Here is a 22,682-nt window from a genome sequence, read left to right as displayed (position 1 = left end):
ATAACAACTTCCAAGAACATGGAGCTATGAATCAAGATGCCAAACTTAAGAATCCATGCAGGAGAGGTTAATGAAATGTAAAGGCCTAGAGAATCTATTCAATAAAATTGTAGAAAACTTCCCAAACCTAACAAAATGAGCATGCCAGAACAAAGAGGTATTTATAATGGCAAATCAACGCAGGCAGTGTAAAACAAGATTGTTATTTACTGTTACAGGAGACAAACACCAACCCACAAGAGCAAACACCAAACTGCCCCCAAGAAATCCCTAACAGTCAGGAAAGCATACATTTTACTGCTAACCAGATTTCTAGATCCAGCAAAGTAATCTTTCAAAATGACCAGGACATAATTACATTCCAAAACCAGCATGAAGTAAAGCAACACTGTCACCACCCAGCTGTAGTGTTGCTATTTTCACAGAACTGAATGCTTCTCTCCTGCAGAGAAAAGGAGACTGGGGGCTCCTATGACTTAGGGAACTTATAAGGATCAAGATGCTAATCAACTTTCCCAGGCTCCATCAATCTGAAGATTTACAATCCTGAGAGCCCTCCCTCCCTGCACAAGGCTGTAAAAGCAGAGGACCCTGCAGGGGAAGTCCCCCAGTGGAGCAGGAAGCGCCCGGCCTGTAAGCTTATACGCGGTCTCCCACGCTGCTTTGTGAATCAACTGCCTTTGACTCAGTGGAGCTCCTGCAAATAACCTCTCACCCACTGGGTTACAGATAAACCAATGGCTTACCAGGTTGAACTCTCCCCCAGCTCCCATCACCAATGCCCTATCTGAGGTAAATACACAAATGTTCATGTTCCAAGGAAAAATCACATTAACACTGCAAAAAAAGGAAAAAGAAAAAGAACACCTAGAGGAACACCATGCACAGGAAAGAGATCAAGAGAGCAGAGGATACCAGTTTCATGTGAGGAAAAGATGAAGAGAGTGAAGAGAGAAGACCTGGGAAGAAATCTATCACACTCAAAATGTAAGCCCTCAAAACCACCACTACTAGCTGGGAAGAGATAAAGCAATACACAATAATCCAACAAACTAGAAAAATAACCAAAAGTTTTTAGGAATTAGCAAACCTCTCTCACTCACCAAATGCAAATTTTGTTATCTCTCCAATTAAAAGACATAGACTAGCTAATAGATAATAAACAAGACCCAGCTATCTCCTGGGTAACATGCTTCAGCGACACTCAGAGACTCGAGAGTCAAAGTCATTTACCAAACAAATGGAAGACGTTACAACCAGGCTGGCACCACTACGCAGATAATTAATAAAGCAAATGTGAAGCCAAACTTAGTCACAGAGTGTTTACAGAGACAATCACAGGCCCTAAAGCTTGACGGTGACAAAGGCATCCACTGAGAAAGGGTCAGTCAGCCTCTGCAACAAATGGCACGGGACAAACTGGATCTCCTTCCTCAGCATTTGGAAATAAAGTCTCACTCTGAATAAAAGTGGATCAGACCTTAAAGTAAGACTCTAGAAATTCTAGAGGGAAGGAAGCTTCAGGATAGAGGCATGGGCCAGGAATTTCTGAAAATAACAGCAGTAGCTCAGGAAATAATCCCAAGAATCAACAAATGGGACTACACAAAATTCAGAACCTGGTGCACAACAACAACAACAGTGACAGTGACAGTGTTCAGGGTAGAAAGTCTTAACAGCCCTGTCTGTATCTGACAGGAAATTAGGATCTTGAAGTTATAAAGTATCCCAAACTGAAAACACCAAAAAAAAAAAAAAACAAAAAAAAAACCAAAATCCACACACCCCAAATCAATCAGTAATGGACAAATTAATGGAATAGACATTTACCAAAATAAGACAAACACTTAGAAAAGTGCTCAACTTCCTTAGCCATCAGAAAAATGCAAAGTAAATGCAAGAAACTAGTGCTGTCAAGGGCAGCTGAGAAACAGAACCTTACACAGGGCTGGTGGCCATGGGGACTGGAAGGGCTGCTACAAGAATCAGTAAGCAGTTTCCTCAAAACAACAGAATGAAATTAAATTAAAACAAAAAACAAAAAACCTAAGTGGTCCTGTTGTACCAATCCTGGATATATACCAGCAGGAGTCCTAAGTATCTCCAAGTATTTGCAAATCCATGTTACTGCAGCACAATAGCCAAGATGTCCAACCAGAACTCCATGCACACACACAAAAATGTAATTATATGTTATGGAAGGGGCATGAGACACATATATATCATACACATAGGTATATGTGTGTGTAAGTGTGTAGTGAGGTCCATTATCTTGTATACTAACTACAAAACTCAATAAGGAAAAGAAACAAGGAAAAAAATAGAAACTTTGCCTAAAGGGATATAGTTCCATAGATATTATAATTAAGTCTAAATTCAAATCACAGATTCACCTCTTGCTAGCTATGACTTAGAACCATTTGCTTGTCTGAATGTCAGATTTCTCACTTAGACTAAATAACATTCTGTTGGGTAGTGCGGAAAGTTTAACCGAGATATTCTGTCAGATGAACATACAAAATAGTATATAGTTAGACACAGTCCATGTGTCCAGCTACTCTGCTCTCTGCTCTGATTTGGATAGCAAGAGTATCATCCCATTAAAAAAATATATACCCTGAGCCCACTTAAAAGTTAACAAAAAGTTCTAAACAATTATGTTTCTTATTCTTTACAAACAGACTAGTATAAAATTCCAATAGGTGTTTGCTTTTTGATTTACTTATTTTACTCAGTAGATAAAAGCACTTAATGTGCACATGAGATGACCTGAGTTCAATTCTCACGGAACCCACAAGGAAAAGACAGCAACTCTACTGAGAGCTGTACTGTGACTTACTTGCACAGGTAAGTTGCACAGATGTGTTCGAAAGAGCACACGTACGTGGACACACACACACGCACGCACACACACAACTAAATTAACACCTCTGTCATTTCTCAGTGTGTCTTAAATCCATGTGTACTGTCCATCCTGTGCTATTGTACACCAGGAACTACTTTATCATAAAATGGCCTTTAAGTTTTTCAGCCAACACCAAAGCATCAGAAAGATGTACCATGCTTGTCTTCTTATAAACCTAAAACACCAACCTATGAGATGTATCATGCTTGTCTTCTATCTTATAAACCTAAAACACCAACCAATATTTTCTCACAAGAAAGGAAAGTCTACTCAATCATAAATAATTAACAAAAAATTCTCTAGAAACAGTATATCCAAAATATTTATCATAAAAGCCAAACTCACGATCTGATGTGAGGGAAATCCTCTTCAATTTTGCTTCCTGTGTTTTTGAAAATTTGTAGTGCAGCTTCTGCCACCTTCTCATCATCCATCTTCAGACAAGCCAGAAGGGACTCAAACGTCTCAGCAGAGTGAAAGGAGATAGGGTGCGTAAAAGACAGCACCTACAAAGGGTTACAAACACTGCCTGTAAAATCTTTTCATGTAGAGGCAGGTGGATTTCTGAGTTCGAGGCCAGTCTGGTCTACAAAGTGAGTTCCAGGACAGCTGGGGATATACAGAGAAACCCTGTCTTGGGAAAAAAAAAAATCTTTTCACGTTTACAATGCACATGTAAAGAACATACTAGAAACAGTACTAGTCAAAAATCAATTTAGGGTTAACTATGCTATGTTCCTGTATGGAAGGTTAAATATATTTCTAGTCAAAATAATTTAGACTTTGATGATTTTTTTTTAACGGTAGGAGAAAAGGGGACACACACAGGAAGTTTAACAAAATATTAATCCTCCCCCCCAAATAACCATTAGAAGAGACTAGGTTAACTTTTTCAAAAAATATAAATTAGGAAATGTATAAAAGGTACAATTACCAAATCAACACGGTAAAAGCAGTAAAAGAAGTCATCAAGAAAGCAACAAGAAGGTCAGCATTTTGAAGAACCTTGACTCAGATCATAGCTGACTTTCACAAAGCAATGGTCATGTAGCTAGCTTAGGAGAACGCATTCCTAACATACACACAGACACGGCCCTGTATTTAATCCCCACATTGCACAGAACTAATTTTGGTGGTGCATTCTTATAATCCCATCATCAAGGAATAGACACACGAGGATTAGGAAGTCAAAGTTATCCTCAACTACCTACAATGCAAGGCCAACCTAAGCTACATAAGACCATCTCAAAAACAAAACAAAAACAACGCTAACAAAAAAGCTGCAATACAGCTGGGTCTAGTGGGGCACACCTCTGATCCCAGCACTTAGGAGACAGGTAGATCTCTATGAGTCTGAAGCAGGCCTGGTCTACACAGTAAGACCCAGACTCAAAAAGCAAACAAAAAACAGGTAGTAGAAAATTAGTAATCCCAAGAAAAACACGTATCTAGTAGGAGAAAATCACACCAAACATTTCTTGATATATTCTTTCACAATAATAGGTCATACTTAAATTAACAAACAAACAAAAAACCCTTTGGTCGTGTGAGTGAGTGAGTGTGTGTGTGAGTGTGTGTAAAATATATGAGTGTGCTCATCTGTCTGTGAGCATGTGGTGGTATCTTTCTCTGTAACTCTTCACCTTCTGTCTTTCCATTGAATCTGAAACTCTGAGGCTGGCACATAAGTCCCCGGGAGCGGCCTGCTCTGTCTTTTACCCTGGGATCCTAACTCTAGTCCTCATGCTTGTGAAGCAAGCTCGCCACCCACTGAGCCTAAGCCCCATGACAGGATTCAAAGTGTAGGATAATGGAATCTAAATACAAAATGCAAGCATACCAAACAGCATAAAAATACTACATTATAGTCTTATTTCAAAGATTTGTAAATAATCCGAATAAATAACACTATTAATAAAGATGCAAATAAGAAAGCGAAACATTCAATAAAATAAATACAGATTTCAGGGAAATACATGATAGATGTGATGGCAAAGATAAAAATCACTCAGGAAACTAATAAAGCATTCTGAATATTCAATATAATCTGAGTAAACGTAGTTTATAGTTTCATATGGTTTGAATATAAAATGTAGGTAACTGGGGGCATGCCTTTGAAGGACATAACTCTTTTACTCTGGCTGCCATAAGATAGTCAGCTATAGTCTACTGTGTATGCCTTCTGTGATATTTCTGCCTCATCATGGGTAGATGATAAAGATAAGTGACCATGGGGTATAATCTCTACATCTATGAGCCAAGTAAGTCCTTGGTTTTTCTCAGGTATTTTATCATGGGTATGTGACAGATTGCCTAAAACAGAAAACGGGTACTGAAAACTGGCACCATGACAACTTCTGATCAGGTAACTTAGAAGCCTTTGAAGCTGGTTTATAGAGGAACTGGGAAAGACAGCTAGAAAAAGGCTCGAGTGCCTTCTCTGGCTGGAGTTTACTATGTGATTCCAGTGGGAGCTTGGGGGGTGTGGATGGGGGGGATAAAACCCAGAAGGCTGACAGTAACAGGTTCTACTGGGAACTGCCCTACAGAAAGGCAACTGTGTAAAGTCTAGCAGCTTGTCTCTGTTTTGTTGGTGCCCTGAGAATGTGCATGAGGCTATATTTAAAAGTGATGGTAGAGAATTGGTATGGAAAATGTCAAGATACTTTGGTATTTGGAATATAGCATGAAGATTACTGGTTGCTGTTAGTATTACATGAAGAATAAGGAACAAAAAGACAAAAACTAATGTAAAATCTGCAGTTTACCTATAAAGAAAGTTGGGTTAAAGAATTAGTGGTTACTGAAGAGATCAGCAAAAAGAAGCCAAATACTCTGCTTCAGGACAGTAGGAATGATGCCTTGAGGGCACAGACTCAAGAATATAAGAATATAAAACCACCTGAAAGGCTTTAGCAAGAGTGTTCTAGTACGTCCTACTCAGATAAGAAATCACTTCCCATCACGACTGATGCAGCCACAGTCAAGTGTGTCCAGTGCCTGCTTGATTTGGTGACAAACTTTGGCATCTTCCATCTAATGCTAGCTTTTCAGACGTGCAAACTGCAACTGTGTGAGTCATAGAAATTTCCATTCAGATTTCAAATCAGGATCAGATTCCCTGTTGACAGCCCCGACAGAGTGATGTGCAATTCTAGGAGTGAACTCGGGGTTCTAGTGTATTAAAGACCATAGAAAGGTGGAGATGCCAGTCTACAAAATGTCTGCTAAGAAAAATTTTAGGCAGTGCACAGAACCAGCCCATAAGAATAATTTTAAGTCCTATGGAAGAAATGGTATAAGGGCAGAGTTACAGGATCCAATGCTTCCCTTGCTCGAATCTGACCTTGCTTCAGTCCCACCCCTCTTTTCTATGCACCCATTCCTCCATTTTGGGACAGGTGTACCTTGTACACATCAAAAGCATGTAATATGTTTTTTGACTTTTCACAAGTACTCTCAGAAAAGATGTTCTTTGATTCTCAAAGATTTTTAAGTTTAATTGTTTGAAAACAATAGAAATGAAATGTTAAACATGTTTTACAACATGAAATGAGCACAGGCTTTAGATGCCAAGGTAAAAGACTATATAGCTCAATCTAAAAGTGTGTCCGTCCCCCAGAGGCTCCTCTCTGGACACAAGATGATTGGCGTATGAAGACTAATTAGATTATGAAGATTCTAACCTCCCCAAAGGACTTATGAATTCACAGCTAAGTGTTGCCTTGGAAGGGTATATATCTGTGGAAAGAGTATGCACGGGAAGAAACCCTGGGCCCTTCTTTTCTCTGTTCTTCTCAACTGCTACAAAGTAACCATCTCTAGTCTATAGCACACCCCCTGCCATGACAATCCTGCCTCAGCTCAGGCCCAGAAACAAATGGAACCAAGTGACTCTGGACAACAGTCTGAGAATCATGAGCCAGGATAAGTCCTTCTTCTCTTGCTTTTTCAGGTACCTTGTCAAATTGACAAAACCTGACCAAATAACATTCTACTTACTTGTCAGTAGTATTAACTGTGATACCACGGTTTATAACCTAAGTATAATAATCTTTATTCATCAAATATTTCCTACTAAAAAGCAAAGAAAATTAAAAGTTCACTCAAATCACAATTTTAAAGAAAAGACTGAGTTATCAGACGGTATACAAACAATAAAAAATTAACGGAATGAGAAATTACTAACGTATAGAAGGTTGATCACAATACTGTAGAGATTACAATACTGTTTGTACTTAGCAGATTAGCACATTACATTTGTAAACATTAAAGAGATTGGTACTTTCCCATACTGAGGATGGCATATAGGAAAAATTTCTCTGTAAAATGATATGAAAAGAGAGTTTTTATATACAATTTCTTTATAATGAACATACAATTTATATTTTTTAAAAATGTGTCTACAAAATTCAAAGGTCCTTGTTCTCTTGGATCCAGTAATGACACTCTGGCTTGAAAAAGACATTACACACAAATGTTATTTTAGTACTATTTATATGAATAAAACTTGAAAACTCTACATAGCCAACAGTAAGAGAGCAGCAATGCTATGATATGTCAAAGTGCAGCAGTCACTGTTTCACATTTACTATTTGGCTAGGAGCGGGCATGAACTAAGAGATTCTGTGTGAGATGCTGTACTCCTCTATGAGACACTGTCAGTGCCTCTATTACACAGGAAGAAGTCTTCAGAGGCAACCGATGTCCCAATCTCTCAGCCCATATTAATAACAGCTGAAAACCAACACTCATTTAAAAAATTTGTCACTAAGAAATATTTATCTTTAACAACAAAAACAAACAATCAGCGTGGCTGTAAACTAAATAAAACTAATTAAAATGAAATTCTAAAAGTGGTGTTTATGAATGAAAGGCTTCTAAATACTCTGTTAATACTGTTAGGTTGTCAACAATGTGGTGACATGCAGTCATCAAAAGGCTCACTCTGAACAGCACCCTCTATCGTCACTAATGAGTCCTCAGCGTAGCCCTCTAAACTACTATTAAGTTTGATAACAGAACTTAAAACTGAAACATGAAGAAATTTCCATTTGATTACTTTTTTTAAACTAAGACACCTTCTCATTAGGTTACACAACTTTGAGAAGCAAATCTTAGGAGTAAGTGGTGTAAGCCCCCAGTGTCAGAATGTGGAAAGCAAGTCTAGCAGATCTGTACCTACATACCAAGTTTCAGACCAGTCAGGGCTACAGTGAGGCCTTTAAAAACAAACACAAAAACCTGGTTGTCTACTCAGACACTTAAGTTTAGACAAGTACTTACCTTCAGCAGCTCAAGGCCTGCCCTGATAGCTTGATCAGTTGGAACACCCTCATCCTCATCATCTGCTGTTCCATCTATTGATTTATTCACTTGCTTGATAAGAGCACTAGAGGATAAGAAAACAGAAGTGGTATTCTTCCAACTACAATACGTTAGCAGTATCTGAGAAAAGCACCTAAATACTAAATAGCTACACAGTGCACACTATTTCTGAATGGTTGTTTTCCAAGTATTATTATACAACAAATTACAGCGAAGTATCTTTTCTAAGTATGTTCTCTTCCTTTACCCATTCAAATGAAACTAGGTGTGCTCTTCTGAATGCCTTCTGTACCTTTACTAGTGCCTTTTCTGTGGAAGGTCTAGCATTCTAAAACTATTTACTACATAACACTCTGTGTCAGACAAAGATCTAAGAGTCAGAAACCACAGACCTGCTGCTAAAACTGTAACAGATACAGCAAAACCTTGTAAAAGAGACCATGAGAAAACTAGCAATGTTTTTCACCTTTAGAAACAGGCTGATCTTGCTGTAAACAAACATTAGTAATGCTCTGACACTGACTTAAAGCAATCATTCACACCAATGCACAGTTGTTCTTTTTACAAGAATCAAGTAACAAAGAAATAGTACAGATATAAAACATACCAAAATAAAAGTTTGTGCAATGTTCCTTAAAATATTTAGTAGAGTTGTTTCTTCAAAAATAATTTATGCTCAAATTTAGTATCAAACAATGGAATAAAGTATATCTGTCTCTCTAACAAGAATTTAAAGTTTTCTTACATACAAAGTCTATTATTAGCTGGCAAGGTAAGATGGTTCAGAGTTTACCAGCCCTTGCCACACAGCCTGGCTACTTGGGCATGATTCACAGGACACACAAGGTAGGAAAGACCCAAACCTGTAAGTGGCCCTGACCTCCACACAGAGATCTCTGCATATGCACCACTTTACACAATACACATGTACAATCATATCCACACTAAAAAAGTTTCTCTCAAGTATTTTCACTTATGTACCGTTTTCCTAAGTCTTCCCTTTTAAGTTTCCATAAAGTGACTTTTCCCTTGTTTCATACCTTCAACTACCCAAATAAAAATCTCCAACCTTAATCATATTGCCAACAGTACCACGATTCTTCTATAAAGTAAGAAAATTTAAAAATTTAACTATTGTTTTCTTCCATAATAATGGTAGAAAGGCCACAAGAAAGTAAACACACACACATTAACAGTATCATCTAAAAAGAAAGTCAGAGACAGAATGACAGACAGAAAATGGACAAAGGAACATGAACTAATCATACACACACCCTCAAGAGAAGCATTAGCCAGAAAAACAAACAACTGGCAAACTACTTTTAAATCTGCTTCAGTATTCAGTGTGGAACAAATGACAAGTAGATTGTATGTAAAGAAACACATGCTGTATGTTAACCTCAGAAATTAACCAAAAATAAAAAAATAAACGAGTGAGGTAATACAAACAAAGCTCTCAGAATAAGTGATTTTTTTTTCTATCAGCAAAAATCAGCTAAAAAGCACAGAGGGTATTTATACTGAGAAGCCAAAATATAGAAGATATCTAGGAATACAGGTTGCTGACAAAATCCTCGTGTCCTTGGAGAAGAGAAAGTCTGAACCCACGAACACTCCTGTCCACCTGGAAGACCAATGCTCGCCTGTGGCCAGTCAGCATGGGGAGGAGCCAAAGGCTTCCTCGGTTGAGACACATCTGCCAGGAAGAGCTCAGGAAAACCAACATGGGTCCATGCAAAACACAACAATTTGCCCAACAATGAGGAAACACTTCAAAAAACTGTTCAACTTTTTCAATAAATGATTAATTCAACCAACTATCATGTACAATAAGAACATAAGAATCCTGATGCCTCCATTAAACTACAGATCAATTACAGATGAAAATGTAGAAAACAAAATTACTTAATATACTAAAGTCCAAAAGAGATAAAAAACCAAAAATACTTACATAATTTACTATTTATTAATAGACTTAGAATAAAACATTGGGATCAGAGCCTTATCTTTTTAAAAGATTTATCTATTTATTTTATGTATGTGTGTACACTGTAGCTGTACATATGGCTGAGAGTCTTCATGTGGTTGTTAGGAACTGAATTTTAGGACCTCTGCTTGCTCCAGTCGACCCCGCCCACTCAGTCCCTGCTTGCTCCGACCCAAAGATCTATTTATTATTATACGTAAGTACACTGTAGCTGCCTTCAGGCCAACCAGAAGACAGCGTCAGATCTCATTACAGGTGGTTATGAGCTACCATGTGGTTGCTGGGATTTGAACTCAGGACCTTTAGAAAAGCAGTCAGTGCTCTTACTTGCTGAGCCATCTCATCAGCCCCAGCCTTATCATTCTTGTAATCAATTAACAAAAAACCAAAAATGTTGCTCTGAGGTATCCATAGAAAAATAAAAGAATTCCCCCAAAGAAATACAATTAGCCAAAAAATGTTTGGTGAATTTCTTTTCTTATTTAAATATCTATCAGTTATAATTAAAAAAAGAAAAAAGAAAAACCTTAAAGGTATCACCATTCACCCACCTATAAAATGCAGAGATCTAAAGACACTGTCCAGACAGACAGCCTGCCTGAGGGCCTAGCATAGCATCTCTCTGAAGGCTCTGCAGCCACTTCCTGAGTCTAATTTAACACCTGCCATTGTACTGAACCTGTAGGGCAATTCTCATTCCTGAAACCAAAGGGCTGCTCGGTCCTCAGTCTGTCAGCTCACAGCATGTACCTCACTTGTAAAAAACGTTCACTGTTTTTAAGTTTCAGAAACCTGAAACAACCTGAGCTTTTACACTTTTCTAATTTCCATAATATAAAAAGGCTTCCATATCTGTCCATGTTATTTTTCATTTTCTATTCAATTTCAGAATAGCAGTCAATTCTCATAATTTCATTTCAAACTCAATGTTACTTGATAAAAAAAACCAAAAGGATCTAGCCAGGTGTGGTGGTGGCTTATTCCAATAATCCCAGCAGCTGGAGGATAAAAGCAGGAGGATGAGACATTCAAGGTCATCCTCAGCCACGTGCATGGTGAGTCCAAGGACAACTGGGGTATGCAAGACATCCAGAAAGGGGAGAAATGAAAGGAAGGGGAAAAGTAAAAAATGTCTTGCCATGTCCAAATACTAATTACATGTTATTTACTTCTAAAAGGGGTTGGGGGAGTAGAGAAGACCCTTTTTATTCTCTTCAAGAAATCAGGATTCATTATGTGGACTTGAAACCTTGTATTCCAACTCCTTCCAGGGCACTCTTTCTACACTTTCCTCAAGTATGTTCTTTCTCTCCCATCCTACTAGCATCTATTCAGAGACACAACAACAATCCATGGTTCCAAAAGGATAAAAGAGTAAACCAGAGCCCAAAGCTCAGTGTTAATAGCAGTTCACATCTAATCCCGGGCACACAGCACTCAGTGTTAATAGCAGTCCACATCTAATCCTGGGCACACAGCACTCACACCTCTTTATACTATAATGTAACAGTATCTCTATATAGTTACTCTGACTTATAATTTCAATGCCTATGATATTCTTTCTCCCATTTGAATAAAAGCAAACTCTTAGCTATGCTTCCTTCCTAGATAAAATAGTACCATGCAGAGATAGCCTTTTGGACTCTCTGAAGTAATAAAGTGAAAGTAAAGTGAGAAAGAAGAAAAGCTAGCCAACTGAATAGGAATGAATACAAGTTACACACACAAATATAGAGTCTAGATGACTGCACATATAAATACAGATAAGCAGCTGACTTGGTGACTTGTGATTGTGCATGACTGGGAAACACTGAGGAAGTTTAATATTCTGAAGTACAGATACCTGATGGATTCAGTGTCTATGTGTACAGGAGCTATCCTCTCCAAGAGAAACTTGATCATTTCCAAGAAAGGGTTTGTAGGCTGCTTAGGGTTGCCCAACTTCTTAGTTATTTCACGCTGAAATGTAGATTTGTAAATTATTATAAAAATATATTTAAACATATCATTATCTTAAAATGTTAAGAACCCATAATATTCTGTAATTCTAATGCTGAAAAATACAACTCTATAGCTAAGTTTAAAAAACAAAAACAACAACTAGATTAAGAATTGAGTCCATTCCAAGTAAATAAGATGTACATCATTATTAATATTCCAAGAAAATAAGATGCACATTATGCAATATAGAAAATGAATCTGAATGACTATTTTGAGTAAAAGCAAGGTTAGACTCTGATGTCATGTCATACATCAAAAAATAATTCAAAAGAATACCAATGTAAGAGTAAAACCAGAATCGAAAAGACAAACTTCAGCTAGCAATATTACCAAAGAGAACTGTTAAGAAACTAAATTCTTAGACTTCATTCTGAAGATTCTCATTCAGCTTCCCTGGGAAAGAACCAAGAATCATCTTTTTTCTAAAATGTATCTCAGGAGATAGATGAGCAGAAAGAAAGGAAGGAAGGAAGGAAGGAAGGAAGGAAGGAAGGAAGGAAGAAAGAAAGAAAGAAAGAAAGAAAGAAAGAAAGAAAGAAAGAGAGAAAGAAAGAGAGAAAGAAAGAGAGAAAGGGAGGGAGGGAGGGAGAGAGACCTAACATAAATATTTCTAATAATCTTAGTGTCTTTTCCTGTTGTAGTTATAAAATACCCTGACAAGAGCAACTAAGGGAGGGAGATATATTTGGGCTAACAGTTCCCAAGTTATATAGTCCATCACATCAGAGAGGACACAGCTGAGCTTGAGAGAGCTAGTCATATCACACCATAACCAGGAACTGAGAACAATGAATGCATGCACAGTAGCTCAGTTCTGTCTCCATATACATACAGCTCAGGATGCCCTGACTAGGGAATGGTGCTGCCCACAGTGAGTAGGTCTTCCTACCTCAATTAATCTAATCAGATAACTCCTCACAGACGTGTTCAGAATCTACCTTACAGATCAAGCTGATAATTAACACTGACCATTGCAACTTGCAATGGAATGGAATTTTATGATAAAGGCACCCAAAGCAATAACCAAGAGGCAAATATTTTATCAATAGCTAGGTAAGAATTGAAATCATGATATAAAAAAAGGACATCACATACAAATGAAAGCTGACAAAAAATTAATTGCCACTTAACATGGCATGTTACAAACCAACTAGCTGCAAATGAAAACAATTATTCTATAAAAATAGGCAAAGATTTTAAACATTCAACTCACAAGAGACATATAAATGATTAAAAAAAAACTTACGGCAAAAAGTGGTCAGGAAGTAAGTAAGTAACTAATAACATAATCCACATCGAACTATGTTTTGTTTGTTTTCACTTGGGTTTTGTTTTTAACAATCAGTGGACAGGATTATGATTGAGAAACACATGTTAAAGGCAGTAAAAATGCACCATTACCCCCAAGTAATTAATATAATAATCTGCAGAAATCAAGAGCCTGTGAAAAGACTCAGTTATGAAAGTGCTGCAGAGCAGAGTCAGAAGCAGTCAGGAGCAGAGTCAGAAGCAGAGTCAGGAGCAGAGTCAGAAGCAGAGTCAGGAGCAGAGTCAGGAGCAGAGTCAGAAGCAGAGTCAGAAGCAGAGTCAGAAGCAGAGTCAGGAGCAGAGTCAGGAGCAGAGTCAGAAGCAGAGTCAGAAGCAGAGTCAGGAGCAGAGTCAGAAGCAGAGTCAGAAGCAGAGTCAGAAGCAGAGTCAGAAGCAGAGTCAGAAGCAGAGTCAGAAGCAGAGTCAGAAGCATGGCTATGGAACTATCACGTCAGTCCCAGAGGAGGCTCCACCAGGAGTTTGCTCAAGCCCAGAGTGGGCAGACAGACCCCACTCCAAAGAAAGACGAGAGGGGGGAGTGTGAAAGTGACCTGGGAAAGTTAGTACTCACCACGCTACAAAGCACAGATGAATGGCATGCTATGAAATAGAACACTATAAAAAATGAATGGAAATGGAATGTGTAAAATTCTTCACATAGGATAATTTCATTTTGAAAGGAAATACACTATTCTTGGCAACTCTTTTTGCAGACAAATTATAATTTATCTGAATTGTTATTTATTTAACATTTTGTAAATTGAAATAACATAACAATGAGGTAGATGTGCTGAAAGAGTTCTATGCATGTCCACACATGGGTGTCCACACACGGTCTCTCCCTGCTGTTCCCTTACCACACAGCCTTCAGCCTGCTTGCAGGAACATGTGGGACTAACAAGGGCTTCCAGCTGTTTCCGTATTTTCTCATCATCTTCCAACACTTGTGTGAACTTCTTCATGAAGTCTTGGGCCTTACCAGGATCTGGCAAATTTCCTTAAAATAAAATAAAGTTTCATAATTTCTCAAACTGATAAAAAAAAAAATACATCCTATTTTGCATTTCTAATTAATAAACCTTATCTACAAATTGCTCTTAGTTTAACGAATTGTGAATCACCATCAATACTTTCTGTAAGAAAATCTGCTTCAGACAAAATAGGAAAAAGCATCAGGGTTAAGAGATGGCTACAGGAAAAGTGGAGCCTTTCTAAAGAGCTCCTGACAGCATCTGAAAGCCATGCCATCCTGTTCCTTAGATGTTCCTCGCACTTTGCTACAAAAGTCCCTAGGAGAGTCAGCTTGTCACATTCCCCTATGTCTCCTTGTGCACTGTTAAAACAATCCGCAGATTATCTACAGGGACATGCAGCATGTAGTGCTGAGCGTCATGGAGCATGTCATCCCTGGTGACTGCTACGTAAGTCACTATTTGCAAGAAAGCATCATTCTGCAGAATTCACCACAGCACTCCTCTATTGTGTGCATCACAGCTCTTAGAGGAGCTAAGAAAATGGTCATCTTAACGGGTTCTGGTTTTCCTGGCAATTAAACTGCTCAGAAAAAAACTAGACTAACATAACTAATAAAAGAAATTATACCTTTCTTAAATGTAACACAGAACACAGAAAATTTACAAGTCTCTAAAATCCTTAAGTCTGAGAAGTCCTTAAGTCTCAGCAAAAATGATCACTGCCTGTAGTAAGAATACTGTCCTGTACTAATCATACACAATATTTGCTATATGGCCCTTTCATGTCTCTATATACAAGAGAAAAAAAAAAACTAGAATAAAAGAGGCCTAGTTTGGTGGCCTACATTTGGAAGCCAGTGGCAGGTGAATCTCTGAGTTCAAGGCCAGCCTGGTCTATAAAGTGACCAGGACTATATGGCTAGAGTCTGTCTCAAAAATAAACACGATGACTTATAAAAGATGAGTATCTGTAGAATAATTTTTAAAAAATAAAATATAAGCAGAAAATTATTGGGAACAAGCTGTTAAAAAGTTCTAATGTATAACTTTGTAAATTATGTTCCAAAGATTACTAATAATTCACTGGACTTTAACAGTATTGAGGACTTAATAGTGTCTATAAATAATGTAAGAGCCCCTTTACTGGGATAGGTATCATATTAAGGCCTATTGTTTTGAAAAATGAAGGATGGTAAGATGGAAGAAGGAAGAGAGAAAACACACACACACACAAAACCAAATTCAGCATCTTATATATGCATAGGAACCCTTTTCTCTACACTAGCAACATCTGCAAGATACTAGCATCTCTGTAAACAGGATCTAGAAAACATTGTATTTTCTAGAAGAAAAGTGAATATTAAAAGGGGGGGGCTGGAGAGATGGCTCAGTGGTTAAGGGAACTGACTGCTCTTCCGAAGGTCCCGAGTTCAAATCCCAGCAACCACATGGTGGCTGACAACCATCTGTAATGAGATCGGATGCCCTCTTCTGATGTGTCTGAAGACAGCTACAGTGTACTCACATGTAATAAATAAATAAATAAATAAATCTAGAAAAGAAAAGAAAAGAAAAGAAAAGAAAAGAAAAGAAAAGAAAAGAAAAGAAAAGGAAAGAAAAGAAAAGAAAAGAAATAGACAACAGAGAATGAGGTGCTCAAGAGGACAGTGTCAGTGTCCACAGCCAACTGCAAAGGACCAGACTACAAACTAAAGAGCTCCCAGAAAGGGCTGGCTGAGACGGCTCTACTACCTGAGTCTCAGTGGCACCTTAGTTCTGAATGCTCTCTTCAAAGTGGAATTCAGGAGAGCGCCAAGAAACAGTCACTAAGTTACTGTTCTCTTCAGTAGCTTGGTGTTCGCTCTAAAGCAACTGCAGTATTTAGCTCAAGTGCAGTACACCCACTCCACCAGGTGCTCCCGGTTCTCCTGTCAACAAGCTGTATACAGTGACCAGATGAGGAGAAAAGCAACTCATGTGTGTCAGAGGCTGACATCAGCGAAGGAAACAACAATGCAGACTCAATGTTTACAACTAAGCCTGTGTAATGACTTAGTTCTCAAAAATAACACACATATTAAATTCTTTCTCAAGGTTTTCTTATATAATGAAGAAAATTTTAAAATCTGGATAGCACACAGAATAAATAGAAATCAGGGAGAAAAGAAAGTGAGTTGTCTATTGTATAGCAAGCCAAAAACAGTAATAATTTCTCAGATTAACTCAATTAACTCTTAAGTTTCATAAAGACTTAAAACACTTACTTGTGATAACCATCACTTTAGAAAATATGGCCTTGACACTGGCATCTGTCTGCAAATCACATACAAAAAATGCACAATTAAAATTCACTAAGAAGAATACACAGGCATCTTCAACAACTCTCCAGGCTACGGCTGTATCTTTCTTTAGTTATTTTAAATCCTAGATAAATGGGTGGAGTTAAAAGTACAGAAGCCATGTGACCATGTTAAGTTCCTATCAATAGGCAAGAAAGAACAGCTCCATAGTGAGAGTTTCAAAAGCAGGCATGTGTGCTTGTGATCTCCCACACGTCACTCGGCACTGGATCTAAGCTCCTAACATACTGCCTAGACCCTACTACGACTTCAATAGTTCCTAAAACCAAGACTAATGTTATCCATGTGAATAAAGAACATGCTGTATTTCACTAACACTTTTGCACTTTGCACCTCCCCCTCCAAGGTAAATTAATAAAAAACTGGGTAAAAAAGAGAAGCACTTCCAGCTGCTTCTAACACAAGCATGCTGACTTCCAGCGTGGTAACACTGAACCCATGCCTACTGACAGCAAAAGCCACTGAAATAGTGTTTACATGTCTATTATTGAGGAAAACAGATCCCATCAGGTTTGAGATGGTCAATGACCATAGTTAAAAGAGTAAAAATTACATTCAATGAAAATAAAAAGGTGCTAGGCTTGGTTATGTACGCCTTTAATCCCAATACTCAAGCTGAAGTAGGAAGCTATCTGTGAGTTCCAAGCTAGACCAACTTACTTGTTGAGTTTCAGGCCAGTAAAGGACTACATAATGAGACCCTGTCTTAAATATAAAAAGGGCCAAGGAGGTGGGCAGTGGGGAGGGTGGCCCACACCTTTGATCCCAGGACTCAGGAGGCAAAGGTAGGTAGATCACAAAGTTCAAGGCCACACTGATCTACAAAGTGAGTTCCAGGACAGTCACAGTTACACAAAAACACCGTGTCTTGCCCTTGCTGAAACCTTGTCTTGCTCTTATCCTTGCTCTCTCTTCTTCCTCCTACTCCCTTACCCTCTACCCTCCCCCCCCCCATTACCTCAACTCCCCTCCCTAAGCCCTAAATGAACTCTATTCTATACTATATTTTTAAAAAAAAGTAACCTTGTCTTGAAAAACAAATAAACCCAATGAAACAAAACAAAAAAAGGTAAAACAAAATGAAAACCCTTGCAAACATAAACTTGAACTATGCAAACAAATGGTACAAAAGGCCTTGGTTTTTAAATTTTTCATATTACAAAGGTTTAAAAAAAACTGAGAGTCACAATAAATTACTCAGACAATCTCTGCTACATCAGAGACCGTTTGCATGTTTTCTCCTGGATGAAACAACACTGTGCTATCTGCCTTCATCCTACACACAGTGTGGAGGTGCATGTGATGGAAGAAGGTCAAAGGCCACAACTTTGAGCTGGTAATACAATAAAAAATAACTCAATTTGTTTTCCTTGAATGTAATTCAAAATGACCAGATAATTTTTTTTAGATAAATATATTTCAAAGGCACCATTTTCAGAAAGGCAAGGTACTTAAAATTCTAAATGCCCCCAAATAAAATAAGTATTTATTGGATGAATACCACAATTTCAGGGGCTGATAAGATAATTCAGTCAGCAAACTGCTTGTTGTGCAAGCACCAGAACCTGAATTTGATTCCTAGAGCCCACCCACATAACAAGGTAGGCATCGTGGCACACAATGTTAGGTCTAGTGCTGGCAATTTCCAGTTCAGAGACACTGTCTCAAAACAAAACAACCAAAACCTAGACAGTTCTGAGAAAAACACCTCAGACTGTTCTCAAGGTTATAGATACACAGAATAACACCACAAAATACCATTAAATTACCAGAATATTAATTCTAAGCAAAGTTATAGAGATATTAAGCAACAATTGGTAATAATTGTAATACAAACTATCTAAAATCTTTAAAATTTAACTTACTTTTGGTTGTTTAATTAAATCAAGTAAATCCTTTACTTGATGTCGGAGTAGATTTTGACATTTCCACATTTCATTCAATGCTCTAAAAAACACAAGAACATACAAATAGGCTAAAAGTCCTTTCAGAACATTCCAGCTATCTAATTATAATAAAACGGGATGGGAGGAGAAAAACAAAACAGGAAAAATGAAGTAAAATCCACAGATTAAATAACTGGCATCCCAGAAGCAAAGACTCAAATGTAATGACAGCAGGAGCACAGCCATTAGACAGGGATTTGTGTTGCTGCGTTTGGTTTTGCATAAAAAGATAAAATGGAACATATATGTAAGTTAAGCAGGAAGACTGACAACAGACTATGACCCTGAGAAATAAAGGATGAACTGACAAAGTAGTATCTTGTAATGTGTAAGAAGATATCTAAGAGAAGCATAAGAAAATAACTGTTTGTAGTATATTTATCTCACTATATGTAAAGTTTAAAATGAAATTATCTACTGTTGGGAGCACGCCTTCCTAGTAATTACATTGTTATGGAACTTCAGTACCACATACTTCTACAGAAATTTTATTAGAAAGTATTTTTCATCAGTTTACTTTGTGTGCATGTATGTAGGGTATCCACATACATGGATGTCAGAAAAAGCCATCAAGGGTCACTCCTCAGACACCTTCCTTCCTTCACTTGTCTGAGCCTGGGTCTCTCTCTGGCCTAGAACATCTTCCGAGTAAACTATGGAAGCTAACAGCAAGCTCCAGGAATCCTCAGTCTCTCATTCACACCCCTGCTGTGTTGTGCACCAGGCTTTATACATGGGTTGGGAACCTAAACTCAGACCCTCAGAACTGCAAAGCGAGCGGGCACTTCACTGACAGAGCCAGCTCCTGAGCCCACACACACGAGAGACACTGACAGCAAACAGAGACAAAACGCAGACTTGTATAAAACAAGCTTGCACGAGGACAGAAATGACAACTCTTCAATATTTTCATTCTCCTCTTTATCTAGGTTTTGAAATGCCACTAGAATTTATTTTAAAAACTGATACAATCTAGTTTAAACTTGGCAACTTGGTAACAGTAAGAGTATTAGGACATTTTCCAGCATTGGACATTTTACATTTTAAATAGTGTCACTTTACTATTTTCAAGTGTGAAAGTTTCACAGAGTTTCAATGGCATCAGTAATGAATGTAAATTCACAGACTAACTAAAAACAAAATGGTCACTCACCAGAGAACTCTGAAAATCTAAAACAAAGTATATGTTGCATAAATAAAACAATAACTTTCAGGGAAACAGTCTGGTAAAATTATTTCTGAAATCCAAAGTCAAACATACTCCATCTCCTAGAAAACTCATAATTTACAACTTCTGAAAGATCTACATGTTGAAACTTGTCATAAGTTAAAACAGATAAAACTATGTAATCTAGTATATTTATCACTTAAATATGAGATCTCCCAAAATCTAAAACCATTATAAACTATGGCCATAGTTGAAATTTTTAAAAAAAAAAAAAAAGGCCCTCATTGACTAAGGTTTTCTGTTACAATAAATTTAAAAAATTCTCTTAAGAATTTTAATCAAAATATTAAATAGCAAGAGCCCATATTTATTGTCTTGATGGGAAGTTCAATGATAGTGGAAGGGGCACACACAAGGCAACAGGGTGAAAATTAATCCAGGCACTCAGAAGAACGAGGCAGGCAGGCAGAGCTCTAGAAGTTCCAGGCCTGCCAAAGATACAACAGAGGACTCTGCCTCAAAGCAAAACAAGAAAAAAATCTCACTGAATACTACATACATATATAAAATAATCCTACTTGTGTAATGTGCAAACATAAATGATTACAAGAAACATCCATACACAAACACACACGTATGATACCTTAAAGCTGTTTGTAATAAATAAGGAAAACAGATGGATAAAGGAACTGGGCACCACACTCAGAGGATGTGAACTGTCCCCAGGTTTTATCAACACACTCAGAAGATGTGAACTGTCACCAGGTCTTATGGCTCACATGTATGTGACTTTTGTTGCTATCACACACAAGAAAATGTAAAGACTTTGGGGAAAACAGAAATATGCATAAAGTTCCACAAACCAGCTAATACAGACAATCAGCTAATTTCACAATCAGTGACAATAAATCACTTTAAAATGATACCTACCTTAAATATGTCACCTTGAAACAGTTAAATATCATTCATGAACCACTTTCATAAAAACAAAACCCTATATACTAGTCGAAATTAGAGTTTGTTTTCAATGGTATTATTTCACAGTACATCTCTTAAAAATAAGTCCTTCCTTTTTTAATCTTGTTTTGTTTTGTTTTGTTTTGTTTTTGAGACAAGGTTAGTCTGTGTACCTGTCATGGACTGGCTTTTTAGACCAGGCTGCCCTCAAACTCATAGATCCTGCCTGCTCTGCCTCCGCAGGTCTGGGGTTAAAGGTAAGTGCAACCTCAGCCTGGCAAGTGCTTTACTTTTAAATTCCATCAAATATACTGAAATTTAAGGAAAGGTAGTTTGTGTTAAGCATTATGGCTACTATTTATAATCTCTTCTTTTTACTTAGTTATTTTCTTCCTTTCATTTCTATTTCTGGCATTAAACATGCCAAAAATTGTCTTTCATTCCTTGAATTTAGAAGCTATATATTTTCTGTGGGGATTAAACTTCTTTTTATATGTATACCTGACAAATATATCAGTCAACATTTCTGCCTGGGTACACTTATGATTAAAAGACATTTATATACTTTAATGTTTATTACCTATTCTCGTATGTGTTATATAGCAACACTAACTTCCCTCCCATAAAGGCACAGCATCAACCAATCCCAACAGTGGGCTGTGAAGAAAGGTCCTGAAGACCGTCCTGCTGTGCAGGGGAGGGTTCCAGTACACTTGCAAGCCTGCACATGACTGCAGTGAGTGTGCTGCTTAAGTACCAGCCTACATGCTTCTACTGCCTTCTAAAGCCAAATGCTTGCCCAAAATCCTCAGCTATTCACACTTACAGAAATCTCTGATGCTTTTGTTGTTTTTTGAACGTGATTCTTTCCTTCTGTACCTGCCTTTCTCATAAAATAAAAATAAGTGTACAGACTCAAATTCCTAAGTTCTTCCAAGAAGGATTTCTGAGTGCTACTTCTGAATTCTTATTTTAAAGTATGTTTTTTATTTTACTCCTAAGTGTTATTAGGTCAAAGCCAGATTTTACTGGGATTTGCAAATAACGTGTTCCAAGAGGACACGTATCAATCACACTTCAGTCTAACGGGCCATCAATTGTACCATAGAAAAAGGATGGACAACTAATCTCAACTAAACCAGCAATTTGAGAATGCATCCAATTTCTGAAAAAGATTCCCAACGTAGTAAACAGTAGTAATACGTATGGCTATGTGTAGTTAAAAGACTGGATGCTGTAAGCAAGCAGCACTGACTCGAATCCTGGCTCTCTTACTTTACTACTGCCTGGCTGCCACACTAAGCTCTGTATGAGTCTGCTAATCGTGTATAAAACATAAGTTTCTGCTGCTACTTTTCAGTTGCAGGGTAAAAGCAGAGGCAGAGGTCCAGATTCCAGTGCTAGAAACAGAGCATGTGCCAACAACTGCACCCCCATGAAAGTAACCGTAGCACACAGCACTATGGAAATAAGGACAAAAGTCCACACAAAGGTTCAAGTGACCTTAGACTTCCAATTTCAGAGCACTTACTCCTCAACAGAACTAATTATCTTTTCTGGAATATCATGAGTCTAAATTTCTAATCCTTCAGGTAATCTTCACATCTTAAAATGATTCAGTTAGATTAGCATATATCTACTATATAAAAATGCCAACTCCCTCCCCAGACATCTAAACATTCTTTTTCGATGAAACATAGGAATAAAAATATATCTGTGAAGCCGGGCGTGGTGGCACACGCCTTTAA

General features: G+C 37.7%; 1 protein-coding gene across 7 annotated transcripts in view; it reads right to left on the bottom strand.

The window, feature by feature from the left end:
• Pds5b (PDS5 cohesin associated factor B) overlaps window positions 1-22,682 on the bottom strand; it is a 136,957-nt gene that overhangs the window by 37,472 nt on the left and 76,803 nt on the right. For all 7 annotated transcript variants that reach the window (XM_006504901.2, XM_006504903.2, XM_006504904.2 and 4 more), the window contains 6 exons: window positions 18,729-18,810; window positions 16,768-16,816; window positions 14,387-14,526; window positions 12,064-12,179; window positions 8,192-8,297; window positions 3,251-3,411 (listed from right to left, as the gene is read on the bottom strand). In XM_006504901.2, the coding sequence (XP_006504964.1) occupies window positions 3,251-3,411; window positions 8,192-8,297; window positions 12,064-12,179; window positions 14,387-14,526; window positions 16,768-16,816; window positions 18,729-18,810 (654 nt within the window). The remainder of the gene's footprint in view (window positions 1-3,250; window positions 3,412-8,191; window positions 8,298-12,063; window positions 12,180-14,386; window positions 14,527-16,767; window positions 16,817-18,728; window positions 18,811-22,682) is intronic.

This window comes from Mus musculus, chromosome 5 (genome assembly GCF_000001635.26).
Source record: "Mus musculus strain C57BL/6J chromosome 5, GRCm38.p6 C57BL/6J".
NCBI classification, from domain to species: domain Eukaryota; kingdom Metazoa; phylum Chordata; class Mammalia; order Rodentia; family Muridae; genus Mus; species Mus musculus.
This window is presented reverse-complemented; position numbering and strand designations above follow the sequence as displayed.